The sequence below is a fragment of the Gymnoscopelus microlampas genome, assembly GCF_963454915.1.
Source record: "Gymnoscopelus microlampas genome assembly, chromosome: 1".
NCBI classification, from domain to species: domain Eukaryota; kingdom Metazoa; phylum Chordata; class Actinopteri; order Myctophiformes; family Myctophidae; genus Gymnoscopelus; species Gymnoscopelus microlampas.
This window is the reverse complement of record NC_139962.1, coordinates 29,082,456-29,100,376: the sequence shown is the minus strand read 5'-3', so window position 1 is coordinate 29,100,376 and position 17,921 is coordinate 29,082,456. Positions and strand designations below refer to the sequence as shown.

General features: G+C 43.7%; 1 protein-coding gene across 1 annotated transcript in view; it reads left to right on the top strand.

Annotated features, from left to right (window-relative positions):
• The window catches only part of pmfbp1 (polyamine modulated factor 1 binding protein 1), a 177,305-nt gene that overhangs the window by 57,375 nt on the left and 102,009 nt on the right, over positions 1–17,921 (top strand). Inside the window, exon 4 of the mRNA XM_084061712.1 lies at positions 12,164–12,310. Coding sequence (XP_083917838.1) covers positions 12,164–12,310 — 147 coding nt within the window. The remainder of the gene's footprint in view (positions 1–12,163; positions 12,311–17,921) is intronic.

Below are 17,921 nucleotides of genomic sequence, written 5' to 3'. Positions count from 1 at the left end.
AAAGGCCATAACTTATATCACGTTTGAAGCTAATGGGAGGAATACTGGCCGCAGTGAAAAATAAATTACATTTTTCCCCCCTCTCTCTCCCTGCCCTCCTAACCTGCAGCGTAATATAGCAGCGGTGAGAGTATGCATTACAGATCTGAGGCATTAGAATTTATCTGTGCTGCACGACGCTGACTGATGCATTTGAAAATAATGTACTGGAGCTGAGCATTACAGGGACCCCGTAACTAATGGACAGCTCTCGCCCGTGGCTGCCGATGTATATCATTCAGCTGGACTACCTCATCAACTCCCACAGTTCTTTGCAGGCCTCTCCGGTCAGTCGAGCCACTCAGTGACTGCAGTAAAGAACCCTGCAATAAAAGCCCCTCCCTTTCCACTCTAATCATCTCTCTCTCTCTCTCTCTCTCTCTCTCTCTCTCTCTCTCTCTCTCTCTCTCTCTCTCTCTCTCTCTCTCCCTCCCTTATCTCTCTCTCTCTCCCCTATCCTTCCTAACCTAGAACTAGATTTTGACCTCAAGTACAGTACAAACAAAAACATGATATTAAATATAGCTGCAAATTATTACTTCTGTTTTTGAGACACACCATCTGGCCAATCAGTATAATTTTATAGTGTAGCCGCTTTCCAAGCTAACCGTAGCAGTTATAGTTTCTGAGAAACGGATGTTTTTAGGCCGGAGGAAGGAAGAAAAGTGAAAGAAACAAAGAAAATAATAATCCTTACATACAATAGGGTTTCAGCAGCTTCGCACCTTGGACCCCTAATACAATGTTTAAAATGTCAACAAAAGCACAATCTTCCTTCCACAATTCCTCAGCCTCATTATAGTTACGGTACATGTTTGTGAACTGTTGAAGTTTGGAATAAGCCAGATAAAAATCCACAGTAGAAATATGGCTATACATTTAATGTATAGCCATATTGCTACTCTAACATCTGAATTCAGTGTTAGGGAAGAAATTGTGACATTATTGATTGCATATAGCCTAGTGCCCAGTGCTTTTACATTGTTTTATTCTTTACTTAAACAATATGCAGTTCCAGTTGGACCAAATTTAGATACATAGAATTATAAGCATGATGAAAAAGCCTGGGTATTTAGCTTTTAGGCCTCAACTACTGTGAAAGCAGAGGCTTCTCTGGCTCTTCCAGTATCCATTTTGGCTGCACATCCTTATTTAATGGTGTTTATGCTTTAATAGCTATATCAGACGGCGGCTGCTTTTCTCCAAAGCAAGGTAAAAAAAATGAGGGCTAGGCCAATGAATTCCATCCACTGAGAGGTCAGAGAGACATAGAAAATGCATAGCAATGTGTTCCCCCCCAGCAGGCAGTGCGAGATAGGAGACTAATAAGACCATAGCAGAAGTAGAGAAGCCGGGCTCCTGGGAACTGGCAGAAAGGTTTTTCAGTACATTTTTTAAGAGGAAAGCAGTGTGAAAATATAATGATGCCTGCTTTGAAATGCATCAGTAATCAGGGGCAGGCTGTTTTGTTCTAGGATGTGAAATAGGATTGAAATTCCCAAGTCTGAGTTGAAGGGTCGGGAGCCGTGGTCCCTTTTCAGGTTGAAAAGGGCGAGAGGTGAGAATGTCGAATGGAAGATGTGTATGTGGGTGTGTGTCTGTGGGGGGGGGGGGGGGGGGGCTCTCGCTCTCTTCTGCTTTTCTGTCCAGGTGCACAGGGCAGAAGATGGAGCGAGAGGCTCTCATTATTTCCCCACTTCCGCTTTCTTTCTCTCAACACTACGCTATGGATGGTGTTGCAGTGTTTGAAGCCTGAAGGGCTTGATATACTTTCAAAATAGCAGATCTACCAGCTCACAAAATGTCATGCTTTGACACGTTGCGAGCTTGTAGATCACCTATTTTCAGCGTGTGACACCGGGGCGCAACTGAAGTATAAATCTGGCTTGACGTCTCCCTTGCACCTCCCTGCCTGACAATGCCCTTTCTTTAACAAAGATGCTGCTCTGACTCTCTAACTCTCAGGAACAGTAGAGGCTGTGAAATATTTCAACAGTCACGGCCTATCTCTGAGAAGGATGAAACACTTTAATGTTTTGCATTTTTTCCTCCTCTTCCAGACTAATTGGAAATTCATTTTGAATAATGAAATGGAAGGTGAATGAAGTGTGCATCGTTTTTTAATATTATTCATCAGGGCAGCTGTTGAACGCTGATGAAATCTCTGTTATTAAATTGTAATATAATGCTGTATAATTGGTAAATACATGGTGTTGTATAATGAAAGGAAAGGGCTGGTGTTGTGTGGTGGTCAAGTGCAGTCTCAAGCAGATTTTCGGCCCCTATGGATGTATGAAAATTTAACGTCAGCAGTCCTATTGCCTGATTTCTCTGTGTACATAGTGTATTGTATAGTCAGGACCTGTGAGTCCATAGTGAAGATTTGGCTAATAATGACTCATGGGAAATTATGTACTGGCCTTGGTATCATCTAAAATAATAACGTTTCATTCGTGGCAGTAGCTCATCTTTCATTATCTTAAATGTAATTCTACTGATTGTATTATCTTTCAGTAACTTCAATTGTTCCTTTACTAATCACTGCACACATTTAAATATTTTTGTTGAACCTAATACTTTTAAAAAATATCAAAAGCTCAATAGATGATACACACTTTATGAATAGGTTCAGAACTTTTATATAGGTAGAATTTGAGTATGACTGTTAACAGTTGTTTGGTTGTTTGGTTGGTTGGTTGATTGCATGGGATTATCTGCCTATCGCTCTCCTTGCCTATCTATATCACAGACTGATTCAGTGATTGATTGACTGACTGACTGACTGACTGAGTAAATAGTGACTCTGTAGTGTAAATATGGGATACTCCAGCCTCCGACCATCTGTTGATGACAGTGTGCTGCAATATGCCCAAAGTAAAAACTCTCTCACTAAGCCACACTGTCAGCATGGTGACAATCCATCTTGTTGACCAGGTGAGGTGGTCGATGAGGGCAGTCATGGCTATTTTCTGACTCAGTAGCTGTGTGAGTGGTAGATGGGCCATGCAATCTCCTGTTACTAAGGTGGTCAGGACAGAGAAGGAAGCCCTCGGGAGGTAGAAGAGGTCAAGTCTTGGCCACTGACCTTTACCCCAACGGGACAGAACCCACGATCAGTGTGTGGGCATGCTGCAGCAATGGCTCTGTCCACCTCTCCTTAAAATAGTTTTTTTGTCAGGACGGCCAGACGCGGTAATAGACAGACAGATATCTATCACATAACAGCCTGCCATTAAAAGGTTGACTGTGCCAGTGCCAGAATAGAAATGCTCCATAGTCAGCCCAATTTCAGATAATTGACGTCACCTGATTGTTTGCTGAAGTGCACATTTTCAGTGTATGTTCATCATGGCTCCACTAGATGTTTTATTTTATTATTTCCTTTATGGCTTTTTACCGCAGGGCTATCATTCATAATTTGCCAAACCTCTTCTCTGCTGGCTTGATATGGTTGTGCCTCAATGTCTAAAAAGAGTGCATTTTCCATGGTGTCAGATTATTACAAATAGTGCATTTCACACTGAGAGCCGTGAATTATACAAAATTCCAAATTTGAGTTTACTGTTTATCTCGGCTCTGTGGTGTAACAGTCCCCTATCCATCTGATGGATGACCCCCTTACTGTCGGACTCTGCTTTGATGGGAATTATCACTGTGGCTTCATCACACTGCCCACCCCACCCCCTTGTCACCCACCAAGCCCCTCGGTGTCAGCACCTTTTGATGTTTCATATGTGCACTTCCAAATAGAATTTCTAATAAGGGGTCATTATCATTTTGATTTCTTGCTGAATGAGGACAGTGACCTCTGACATTTTGCATAGGCTATGTGGCTGGAATAAGGGGTAATTGAGGTGGCGATGATGTATGCTTGGTGGAAGCTTGCAGCAGGCAGATTTTAGGCTTATTGTGCTTACTTTGTGGTTTTGGGTAGTGTAGAATTGGGTAGGGAAAAATATCTGTGTGTTGAAGTTTACTTTGAGTCTATTGGTAATTGTATAGGAAGCATGAACTACTTTTTTATTTGATCAATAATTTCAACATATCACATAATTGTTGTACCACAACATTAGCCTGTTTCAATATTATTCTTTCTCTTATGAATGATAATGCTAAAATATGAGAGCCATAATCAATATTCATGACAGACATTGCATATAAAATAAATAAATACATACAAAGCAGACCCTATATTCTCTGTATTCATGTCTGAACCTGAAGTCCTCATAAAATCAGGCTCAGAATTAGCAAAAAATCTTGCAAAAAGAGAAAGATTATATATCTTACCTGTTAATATTAACCAGCACAAGCAGAATTATTTCCTTAGAAAGAAATGGATTGAAAATGGATTACTACTCAAAAGCAATTCATGATTTTTTTTTCTTTTCTTCTCCATCCATTTAGCAAAGAGAAGATACTGCAGCACATGGGCAATTTAGTAAGTTACGGATAGACTGATAGATGTGTGTGTGTGTGTGTGTGTGTGTGTGTGTGTGTGTGTGTGTGTGTGTGTGTGTGTGCGTGTGCGTGCCGTGTGCGTTTGTGTGTGCGCGTGTGGGAGAAATCTGACTTTCACATCTTGATCACATGACCCCTAGCCTCGGAAACCCATGCCTTTTTTTTTGTTTCAAAAGAAAAAAAGCCTGGGAGAACCTTGCAGGAACGCTGGTCTTAGGACCTTGTTATCTCCTAACCAATCAGAGTGCTCCAAACCCAGGCGCTGGAATCCAGCGCCTGGGTTTGGCTCCGCCCTTCAAGACCATCGATTGGGCTTGTTCTTTCAGTCTACATGACCCCAGACATAATGTGTACCCAGGGCCGCTTCCCCCTACACGCACACTACGCAGGTTGCGTGGGGCCCCACCTACCCGCCGATCAAAGAGGCCCCCTCTCCGCCCCCTCCCTTCAGCAGAAAATAACATGCATTACTGCGTTCACATCAGCACAGGCTGTGCAGCACACTAAAACCGAAATGTAAAGTACAAAAAAAGTAACTTTATCCGAGGGACACGCGCGCGCGTGCATGTGTCCCGTATCCTGCGTAGGGCCCCTGTGGAGTCTAAAGCGGCACTGTGTGTACCGATTTGTTAGAGTTTGATACAAAATATAATCTGGCACAAATGGCAGGGGCCTATATGGAGATTGCGTCATGATCCAAGGAATCTAGGGGAAAAAATATTGTGATTGTACTACTGTACCTACAAGTTTTAGGCCAAAACATGAAGTGGGCTGTTGTAGAGCCACCGTGAGGCCAATTTGGCAAAAAAAACGGGGTGGGGTTTCTTCCTTGGCGTACTGTGAGTGTGAGCAAAGTTTCATGGCAATTGGACGCTGTGTTCATGATTTGTGACATTTTGTGCAAAACGGGCCACTCCTGTAAACTTTGGAAGCCAACTGTAGCCAATCAGAATGAAATATGAAAGGTCTGACAGATACGCCTGCATCATATGACCCCCTCAGGTCTTCAAGTGCTGACCTGCTCGAGGTGCCTACAATGATATATATAAATAACACGGTGAAGCAGCATTCTGCTTCTACGGGCCGACAGCGACACCTAAGACAGGCAGCCACTGTGGATAGCTTAAAAGCACAGCTCAAGACCTATTTCTTTCTTGCTTTTAGTTTATTTTTTGGTTGATCTTTAAATCTCTGTGTTGTTATTCATGTCCTCACCGTTTTGCTATTATTTTAATGTTGTTTTATGCTTTTGCTTTCTTTTTTTGCTTTATTGTTAAATTAGTTGTACTTTTCTGTAATTGTATTCTTGCTCTATAAAGCACTTTGAGGCAGCTCAAAGTGCTTTACAGAGTAAGAATACAATTACATATTTCATGTCATGAAAGGTGCTATACAAATAAAGTTTATTATTATTATTATTATAAAGATAATGTGTACCAATTTGCATGATTTAAAAAAAAATGTTTTGCTAAAATCGGCCTCCTGGTGGCCCTATAACAGAACTTTGGAGTGCAGGTTCTTCCTTGGACTCCCGTCCATGTGTGTGCAACGTTTCACGTCGATCGGTTCAACGGTGCCGGAGATTAACTGTTAACAGAATGACTAACAGACACACACACGGATGGGTGGACGGGCAGACGGACAGGGGCGAAAACATAGTCAGATGACATTCTGTTTTGTTCTCAGTGACACTGATGTGTTGACGCGGTTAATTGGCATGGTGCATCCTGAACCACTCTTTATTAGATTCATGAGCATGTTTAGAGACACGTGTGGTTTCAGCCGTTTATATTTTTGATAGCAGATGTGTATTTGTGATGAAGACAATTAGTGATTTCCGAAAGGGGTCTTGGGATCGGTCAGTTCAAGTTCAACACACCAGAATCTCGGAGCAATGTGCCGCTCGTTAAAGTGTTTATTTGTTTGCTTGTCTGGTACACGAACACTCCTGTCCGGTGATAATTTTGTTGATTGATATTAGATGCGATGGATCCCTAGTGATGAACATGGCCTGTATTTTGATTGTTTTAATAGTAAAGTCACGCTCATATTTTTTCCAGTGCAAAATACCGGCCTTGTTGATGAGATTTGGAGCAGATTTTGGAGCTCTGGCTCCAAACATGATCAATTATTTTATGTGGCAAATACTTGATATCCCAATGCAAACCAACACATATGCTGTCAAAACCAGGGCTATTGTCTAAGGTAGGGGGTGGAGTGGTGGGGGGGGGGGCGGAGCCTCAAAGCGCGAGGCATTGTGAGCCCTCGGAAAAGGGAGCTTGGGTTCACTTGGTTAATAAAAAATCACACCCTGTGTGAAGGAAACGGTGCCTTTGGGGCGGGGCTTAACTCATTTCAGTTCGTCCCTATTGGTGGTCTGAGTCCACTTACCAAATTTGTACTTGGTAGCATGCTGCAAACTGGAATGATGGCTGTTTAAAGCCCAGCCAATGGGCAGACAGAGGGGGTAAGTAATTACAGTTCGTCCCTATTGGTGGTCTAAGTCCACATACCAAATTTGGACTTGGTGGCATGCTGCAAACTGGAGTTATAGCTGTTTTAAATCCCGTGCTCATCCCGTGCTCATACGGGCGGACGGACATAACATACGCTGGGGGTCCCTGGACCCCTCTTTGATAACTTCAGCAATTCATGCTCGTCCCTATTGGTGGTCTAAGTCCACATACCAAATTTGGACTTGGTGGCATGCTGCAAACTGGAGTTATAGCTGTTTAAAATCCCGTGCTCATTCCGTGCTCATACGGGCGGACGGACATAACATACGCTGGGGGTCCCTGGACCCCTCTTTGATAACCAGTGGCACGTGTGGCCAATGAGAGGAGAGATGGCATAGGCAATCTCCAAGTCCGTGTGTGTGTGTGTGTGTGTGTGTGCGTGTGTTTGTATGTGTTGCTTCTTTGCCGTGCTCATCCCGTGCTCGGACGGACATAACATACGGACGCTCATAACATACGCTGGGGGTCCCTGGACCCCTCTTTGATAACCAGTGGCACGTGTGGCCAATGAGAGGAGAGATGGCATAGGCATTCTCCAAGTCCGTGTGTGTGTGTGTGTGTGTGTGTGTGTGTGTGTGTGTGTGTGCGTGCGTGTGTTTGTATGTGTTTCTTCTTTGCCGTGCTCATCCCGTGCTCATACGGACGGACGGAGACAAAGTCAAATGTAGAACGGTTGGCACCGCAAAAAAAATAAATCATATCACACAAAGATTTGGCGGCCCCCCTGTAGTAACGCTGAGGACCCCATAGGGGTCCCGGACCCCCAATTGAAGAGCCCTGTGCTAGAATATTGTTCTACTGACATCAAGAGTCAAACATAATGTACCTGCCCAGCAACAAAATATAATGAGTAGGACTGGGCAATACTGTATATCGATATTATATCCTATAATGATAGATAGATACTGTATTAAATATTTAATAGTCATTGCCATAATATCAATATTGAGGTAATAGTATGACCGTTTTACCCATCCCTATGATGGGCTATGATATTTTCCCATCCCTATGAGAGATCTTGTTCTGGAAAAATGTTCGAGCCTCATTCATTTGTTTTTGTTTTTATTTACTTAATATATTTTGCTGCACTTTCATCAGAGAGAGAGAGAGAGAGAGAGAGATCAATAACATGCAACAAAAGTTCTTGCCAGGTCATTGTGCTGGCCTGTGTGAGGCAGGTAGCATCTGCAATTCAGTCACATGGCTTCCCTAATTTGACCCAATTCAGTGTGCGTTTGTCCCATGTTCTGAGGATATAATATAATTCTGTACAGAAAAGCTATTTCTTTAGCAAGCAGCTGAGATCTCCCTGGGCCCCGGGAGAACAACGAGTCCGCATGGTGCTCTCTCTTTGATATGTTTCTGGATACCCACTTGCAATTAGCATGCTAATAACTTGGTCTGAAACCTGTAAGGATCAAGACAATAGTAGTCCTTTCTGGGCGCCTTGAGATAACAAATAACCTTTTAACAGATCAAATGTTCCGCTTTTATCGTGTAAAATCCAAATTTTCAGAGCAATCAGTGAAAATGCTGCCATTAATCTCTTCTTTTATGCTTTTGAGCCTTGCATTGGCCTGGAGCTCATTGTGGTTAATTCCATTGAGGACACCTTTATGCTCACCTTGCTTTTTTAAAATGTATTCCGAGCCGATCTACATATTTTCCTCCCCAGCGCTACTTGATGTTGTTGCATGCTGCTTGAGTTCTGAGTGGTTCATTTAGGAGGCCTGGTGGTGCTGCTTTGTCACAGCAGAGAGAGATCAAAGGGTCTGCTTAATGCCGAGGTTCAGGAGGACCTGGCACGCCCGGCTCAAACAGTGTGCCTGGCCCACTGTGGCTAACATCAGGTCAGACATAATGAGCACTGCATAATAGCCCCCTTTAGAAACACACAGCACCTCACATTCGGACATCATGAAGGAGGGAAGGGCTTTACTCTCTCATCCCTCAGGACCTCAGGGATGCTGATGGTAAGGAGGGGTAGAGGTTTGCATGCAGCCAGCACATATACTGTAACTGTATTATGGACAATTAACCACTTTCAACCTGGTGTCCCTATTTTAGGAATATCATTATAAGCTTAACTGTAATAATAATAATAATAATAAACATTTCAGAAAATGAAAAATATATATATAATTCTAAACTCGCAGAAATATCAGAATCCAGAATCTGCTATCCATAATCTGCTATTTTCGCTATTCGTCGTATGTGGACATATATAGCGCTTAAGTGTTTAACAAATAACTGTGGCGGGTAGGGTAGGTTTTGTCGGGGGGTACACACTGGTCCATTGTCAGCAATTGATTCTCTTTTTGTTGCATTTAGAGTTTTCATTAATTGCCTCTTTTCTCTTTATTTCTTCAATATGATTGTAAATGCACCACATAGACACACACACACACACACATGCACACACTCATAGCTCAGCACGTCACACTCAGTTGTGACCCGCTGTGCTTCAAACAGTAGCCTCGGTTGTCGGTGGAGGAGTCCAGCCTGTCTGAGACAGTTTCCTGCAGCGCTTTCACCAGCCAAGTTCTATATGCACTGCCCCAGGCCACGGACAACAGAAAACCCCTGTGTCGCTGCACTCTTCTCATCCACCTTACCATCTTTGTCTGTCTGTCTGTCTGTCTGTCTGTCTGCCTGTCTGTCTGTCTGTCTGTCTGTCTGTCTGTCTGTCTGTCTCTGTCTCTAAACCATCTCTTTTTACTGGCCTGTTAAATCATCTCATGAACAAGACCTAATACCATGTGAGCTATCAGACAACACAATCTACGTGCTTTATGCTTTGTTTTTCTTGTTGTGTTGCTTGTGTTTCATAGGCATGATTGTACAGAAGCCTGACTAGAATAATAACCTAAGAGAATCTGAATATGTTGGAATTCTTTCTGGTTTTCTGTGGTGATTCAGGAGTTTTAGACAGTTATCCATTACTATAATCAATGTGTTTGGAGCAAAAGTAGCAAACCAAAACATGCTAAATAAACCTAAACAATGTAAGTTAAAAGATCCATTAAAAGATCCATTAGTCAAACCTGTGATTTATCCCTTTTTATTCAATAATGAATAATTCACTCTCTTACGAACATTTTATAGCACATTCAAATAACAAATGAAATGTGTTATAAAATGTAAATCTGCCACTTAAATACAGAGATGCATAGGGAACGAATTGGTTAAATCTGTGAACTATAAGAACCTACCAATAAACATGGGTCCTAGATGATTTAATTTTTGTTCTCCTTTTACTGTAGGTAATATTTAGACTCAATTAGATATAGATTTTGATGATTGTCTTGCTCAATTTAAGAATGTTGCTGGCTGTAGCCCTGTGTCTTTTGCCAAACGTATGCATTTCATCGTGAATAATGTACTGTATGACATAACCAGCTGAACTACATCATTCTTGAGTCTTCCAAATGTATGTTCAGTGCACTTTGGTCTCCAGTACATCAACCATGATGTCCAGTGGAGTCTATGTCTGCATGCCCCATCCTTGTGGGTCCATTTTTACATTCATCGTTAAATTAATACTCTGGATTGTACTGTGTGTGTCCCACAGAGTCTGACATTTTGTACGGTGGAATTAATGATGGCTGTTGAATGAATGAACCCATAGCTGTCAGAGGGCATATCATGTGGAAACCAAAGGTTGACTTACTTGACAAAATTGATATTAAATTTACATGTAACAGTCTGTATCCTTTGGATTTAAAAGGCAATATTGGCTACACATTTTAACGTACCAAAAATGTTTGACATAGTCGTACTTACTGTATGTTTTGATTCTGTATTGAGATTGTTGAAGCATCTATCACAGTTTCATCTTTAAATGCCAGTTATTTTGACACATCTTTGCCTTTCACTGTGACTCAATGCAGGAACCAATTTGAGACTATGGAGAATGAATTCAGTGAAACATCACACTTTGCACACAAGTACCAGTGGAGCTGAGCATTGTCTGGAATTGATGATATTTTCTAACCCCCCTTTTCTGTACTTGGCACCATGGAATTCTTTGACCCCCTTAAACCCATGTTTTATGTGTTTTTCTTAAAGCTTAAATCTATATGTTTTATGTACATTGTCTCCCTCTCCTGACGGAGAGAGGTAATTGCGATGCGAACAGCCTTTTTGCATGTAGTTGAAGGCAAGGGGGGGGGCGAGTGGGGAGAGAGCCTGGCGACGCGAGCTATGTTAGTGCACTGAGTGGCAGTTGGGGCAAACGCAGTCCCCACAACATCATTTACGATTCTGTGCCTATCGGTACATAACTCGGACGGCGCTTAGTCGACTAGCAGACCATCGGCCGGTCGTCACGGGCACTCGCGCCTGGAGGCGCTCGGGCGCGACTCCTCGGCCTCAAGGTCTGCTGAGTCGGCGCGCCTCCGTCATGGTCCAAAACTATACTTTATCGGCGAAAAAAAGTACTCTGCGGTTGTTTGAAAAAGTATTGTCCCAAGCGGGAGTCGAACCCAGACTCCCAGAAGTAGTGGATTTAGAGGCTAATGATTAGCAAGGTGCGCCACTGCAGCCGGTGCAGAGATTGGGTATTCGGGCTGTATTAGAATGTGATGTCCTAACTCTTCTAATGTTGAGGAAAGAAGTCCCCGGCCCGTCCACGCGCCCGCCGAAGGGCCGAGGCTTCCCCTTGCCTTCAACTACATGCAAAAAGGCTGTTCGCAATTGCGATGATGTTAGAACTACAATAAAGATGGCGGCTGCATCATGTCCAATTCGCTGTGCTATCTCATTCAAATAACTTTGACATTGTCAACTAGAAGGTGTCCTACTGTACCCGACACCAGGATCTAAATTTGGCAGTGAAAGAGTAGAGACTAGAGAGACCACCGCCAACCAACTGCAGATGTGCTAGTTCTAATAACATACTCTTCCATACAGATTTATTAAAATGCCATTTTATTCATTAAAACAAATCTTAATTAATTGTCGCAATTTGAAGCGTTGCAGACTCTGAGGGCATTGAATACACTCGGCCTGTAGATACTAGTGTTGTTGATATCCATCTAATAAAATTATTGGGTTTTCAGAGTGTAGACTGAGGTGTGTGTCTGTGTTGTGTTGTGTTGTGTTGTGTTGTGTCGTGTTGTGTTGTGTCGTGTCGTGTCATTCATGGTTAGGTTGCTGAGCGTGAGGATCAGGCCCAAGAGCTACAAGATGCTATCACTGAGCTGCACCAAGAGATGAGTAGGAAGGACCAGGAGAACCTACGACAGCTACAGCAACTTCAACAGCTGGAGAACCGGGTGAAGGACCTCACTGACCAGGTCAGCTGATCACTGCCTGCATCCAGGCAGACTAGAACTGGTTGTTTCTTCCAAAACAACCAGTGTAGACATGATCTTGAATACTTTCTGTATGTTTGTATATGTGTATGTGCAGTTGAAAGGCAGCAAAGATACCATAAGGCAGTTGAGTTGGGTGGCGACTAGCAGAGAGGGTGTTACCACCAGTAATTGACTTACTTTTTTGCTCTTTGGGGAGCATAGGTCATTCATTAACTTCTTCCAGTTGGTTCGGTGTTGGGCGATCTTCTCGGCTTCCTTCCAAGACGTTCTTTTCCCCCTGGGTTCTGCCTCAACAGACCTTTTCCAGCTGTTTCTGGGTCTTCCTAGTTTTCTTTTCCCCTGAGGGTTCCAGGTTAAGGCCTGCCTGGTTGTGTTGGAGGGTGGTTTCCTCAAGGTGTGCCCAATCCACCCCCATTTAAAGAAGGGGGGTCAGCTGAACAACCTCCTTTCGGCTTTTGTTGTCACAGGGTCATTCTTGTCTGGGGAGGGACCTCTTCCACTTCCAAACCTTGCTGAATGTTTTTCATAACTGTTTCGGTAATCATGTTGATCCTAAGCAAATGATTGGTCCACCAAATGATAGGGCCACGTTGGCCCTGGTATGTTTCCAGGTGGATCCAGGCAGGCCTTCATGGCTACTTTAATGGCCCGGGTGGCAATCCACCTGCCATACGTCGCCCTGCCTGGTAATCACAGTCATTCACGACTTGGACGTGGGCCTGGGTTTTGAGAGGCCACCAATAACTTGCCTGAAAACTTATCAATCATGTATCATACTCCTATCTACAGTGTAATCAAAATGAACATAATCTAGGGAAATATTTCAATCTGTTAAATCTAATTTGATATCTTTTCATATCTTTAAATGGGAAAATTGCTGGTAGACATTCTGTGTTTTGCATGCAATGTAATACGTCTACTGGTATGTCACGTGTACACAAAGCCTACACATTAATTGGATTAAGGGTACAATTCTATAAACGCACACTTCACACACAAGTCACACAGCTTTATGAAATCTGATACATTATCATGGGTCACAGTTGTAATTGCTCTGACGCAGAACTGGAGCTTTTTGAGAGGCTGCTTGTTAAAGGGGGTTGTAATGACGGCACATGTTAATAGATCCAACATGGCAGCCAAGGCCAAGCTGAATAGCAGCCTGTCTGCCTGACACCACCCCCAGGCCTTGTTCTGCAAAGAAGAGCCACTATCTCTTGACATCTACACACATCTGGCACTAAGCCCAGATACCATGGAAGTCAATTAGCCCCAATGAATTGTAATATTGTGCAATTTTAATCAGGCTGTAATTCTGCATAATTACCTTATAATTTCTGGATGGGTCTGATTGCAGTTAGACTATGTGTAGCTGAAAGAAGGCCAAGAGTTCAAGCAGAGAGGTATGCACGCCTGCAAATACAGGGCCTTTGGGTTCCTTTTCTAGGGCAAATGGTGCAACAGAAAAAACCCTGATGAGACAAAGTTTTTTTCTTCTCTTCTTATTGAATTTGGGAGGTCAGGCACAATGAATAAGGCCATAATTGTGGACATAGCTGCTGAGATAGTAGATTGCCCAATTAGCTGATGCCTCGTCAATGACGAGCTGCTTTCTCTGTCTCCCATAGCACTGTGACCTTCAAATCATGGTAAAGATTAGTTAGAGAGCTTTCCTGATGAGCATAGGGCTGGTTGTTGATGATTCAGAGTTTTCTGATTGGCCCATGCCTAGCATCCTGTCTAGACTGGTAGCTAATAAAGAAATGCTGTCCCTCCGTGAAAATGCCGGTGCTGGGTGAGACAAATACAGAGAAATAACCCAGTGCTACGTCTTTGGGAGTTGGAAAAACAAAAGTTCTTTGAAGGATTTAGGAGTAGTGTATGTTAACCCATTAAGACCAGGAAAGCGATCTGTCATTTTAGATTTTAACCACTTTAACCATTATTTTATACTTTGGCTATTCAAAAATAGCAGATATACAAGCTTATATAGCGCGGCACTCAGTGTACCACTGATATAGCAACATAGGGTTTTCAGAAACCAGTAAGAAGACATTTGTAGATGAGTTCCCGGATTGAATGGGTTAAGTCAGAAAGATCCTAGCCTCTTGTCTTCCATCCATACAGACTTATCTTTCCTCCCATATTCTTCACCCCTCAGCTGTCTCTTCCCCCCCATCTCCCTCTTCCTCACTGTGGAGGAAATGCATTGGAAAGGAGAACCAAAGTCACACAACATTAGTTTGGTGGTGGCTGCCGCTGCAGAGAGCCATTACTCTTCCCTGACAGTATCAAAGAGAGCAGCGTATAGCCGGGGTGCACCAAGCCCCCCCCCCCCCACCCCTCCCCACTCTCCCCTTCGCCATGCGCCACTCGCAGGAAATTGCCTCATACTTCAGCGGGCAGGAGGTGACACGCAGCGACACCCACGCATGTGTCACTTTCAGGGCCCGGGGTCTGTGGGTGGGAGTGGCCATTTGGTGTCAGACACACAAACGCTGCCTGGGGAGCAGTAGAGGAGGACTGCTCAGGGGAGGAGAGGCCAGGCCAGGCCGGGCCGGGAAGGGTTGAGCTCTGGTCCGACATAACCATGAACATTCCCGGGCTTTCTAGGCTGACTAGGCAGGGCTGAGGTTAACACTCCTACAGAGACCCACACATTCACATAGGGGGTTGTGGTGACACTGGAATGTTCCTTTCACGCGCGTGCGTGTGTGCATGCACACACACACACACACACACACACACACACACACACACACACACACACACACACACACACACACACACACACACACACACACACACACACACACACACACACACACACACACACATACTGTATACAAACTATATGTAGTGCCCTTGTGCCCTGTCTTAGACCTGGAGCTGGTCCCCTGGCGCTGCTCAGTTGCTGTCCACCGCTCTAATAGTTAGGATGGGTCAAATACAGAGGACAAATTTCCCCACGGGGATCAATAAAGTATAACTTAACCTACACTGTAAAATCTGTGAGTGTTGATTTAACACAGGGTGTACAAATGTAACAAAAAACAATACCGTAAGGATCCATTTGGTTGATCTGATTTACAAATATATAAATTAACACTGAGGTTTTGCTGTCTGCCTGTTCTACTGAAGAGGCTTGGACTGTAGAACATCAACAGACAGCAACATAAGGTCATTGAAAAGGAGAGTTATATTATAAGGTATGCATGCAGAGGACATAGGGTAGGGTAATAGGTCTTGTTGGGCTTTTGTAGCGTATTGGGGGAGCTTCTGAAAACTGCTCTGTGCTCACGTGAAGACCAGCAGTGAGTCAGGAGGCTAAAGGGGGACTGGAGTGGTCTAGCTCAGTGGTTCCCATCTTGAATTACATGAATTTAACACAAATTCTGATTTTTTTCTAAATATTTTCATAATTAATTGCCAAAAATCAACAAATGTTTAAGAAGTAGTGAAAATACCAATTTTCACTAGTTAGGGTCACGAGCTGAAACGTTTTGGAGCCTCTGGTCTAGCTCAACAACGAATCAGATGTAGTCATGATGCTATGGGACACCTCTCTCAGTACACACACCGACTGTACCCCTGTTAAGTGCGAGTGTGCCTCTAAATCAGTCTATGAAAGGGAATGAGATCATGAAAATTTGGAGAGACAGCGGGATCCCCTCCTGAACATTTGGGCTAATAAGTCATTTGGGTAGCGCTCCCAAAATGGGAGTTGAGGAGCTTCCCGGCCCACCAGCCCCCCCTCCCCCCAATCCCCCCACGCTCCCTCCCTCTCGCCCCTCTTGCCATTCTGCCAGACCTCTTGAGAGGACCTGATGTTTATTGCCATTGTAAAGGCAACCTTTGTTGTGCTTGTGCGTGCTTTGCTGTCCCTTCTCCATGTTTCCCCATTCTCCTTTCATTTTGTGCGCTGGGCTGGGCTATGTGTGTGTGTTGGGGGGTGGGTTGCTGCCTCTTGTGGCTCTATGATTAGAGGGGGAAGGAGGGGGGAGAGAGAGAGAGAGGCAGAGTGCTGCTCAGCAGGACTCTCTGTTTTATATTCATCAAAAGAGAGCTGCCTTTGATTTGCTCCCTCTCCCTTTGACATGTGACAGCGCCGTGCTGCTGCAGTCCAGCCGAAGGAAATCGTGCACTTTAACCAACCCCTCTTTTCTCCCTCTTTTCTCCCCTCCACACACTTCCACCCCTTCTCCCTCTGCTCTTGTCCCGTAGCCCCCCCTCCCCTCCCCAGTAGCCACTATTACAGCCCTCCACTCCCCTCTTGTGACACCCTCCACCCCCTGCGGTCCGACCCTCAGGCGGGCCAAGGCGCTGGCTTATTAATTTCTCCATTATTATTGATATTGCCCGTGCTTCTCAAATTGGTCAGAGTTTTTTGCCAAGGTCGTTCTATCGTTCCCCCGCCAAACCCCCCACTCCTCCTCCTCCTCTGGTTTCCTTCTTGAGAAGCAGACAGCAGAAAGCATTGAGCGACTGACTGTAAAGAAATGTAATGAGCATACAGATACTGTACAGTAACAAAGAGACGGTCAAAACAATGGAAACTAAAGCAGACATTTGGCAGGATGATGAGGATGATGATGATGATGCTGAATCTCTAAGGAAGGCACTATCTGTTAGCTTGGTCAACTACCATGAGTGGTGTTATATATCAGGGATTTTCAACCCTTTTCATATCAAGGTCCATTATTTATTCAGCATTTGAGCCATGGACCACCGTTTGATGAGATTTAGACTCTCAGACCCAAGACTTAAAATATTTTGTTATCGTTGGATAAGCAATTTTGTCCACAATTCCAGGCTGTATTCATGCAGTACCATAAAGGATAACAGGCAAACGTTGATCAAAATAACAATTATTTAATTAAGTAATGCAGATGTTTAACAATAATTTAACTCTTGAGAGCGTAAAATGAAACCAACATTTCCTTTCATTTTACGCTCTCAAGAGTTAAAGATCTAAGGGTCCATTTGGTTTCCAACTCTCCATCATTTAACTGGGGACCACCTGGAACCCCCTCAAGGACCACTGGTTGAGAAACACTGTTATAGATGGTAGTTGTTGGTATAGGGCAAAAAAAGATAGATGGATAAATGCTGTAGATACAGATAGATGGGTAGATAGGTAGATATATTATGTAGATATGTAGATAGATTATGTTGATAGGTAGATAGATTATGTAGATAGGCAGATAGAGAAGGCATAGCTATGAGTAAGTAAGTTCCACTTAGAGAAGTGTGACAGTGCTTATAGCATGACCTTCTCCTTCTGGTCGCTTTTGGAAGGCGTTTGCAGTGTTGACACAGTAGCCCACTCTATAGGCACTTAAAACTAGCACATCACTCCATTCTGTTGAGTCTGTGATGGCTCATACTAAAACCACATACACATTCACCTCACTATTCAAACACTTGCCCATCTGCAGTGTGCCAGGCCCCCTGGCTAACACACACACACACACACGCACACGCACACACACACACACACACACACACACACACACACACACACACACACACACACACACACACACACACACACACACACACACACACACACACACACACACACACACTT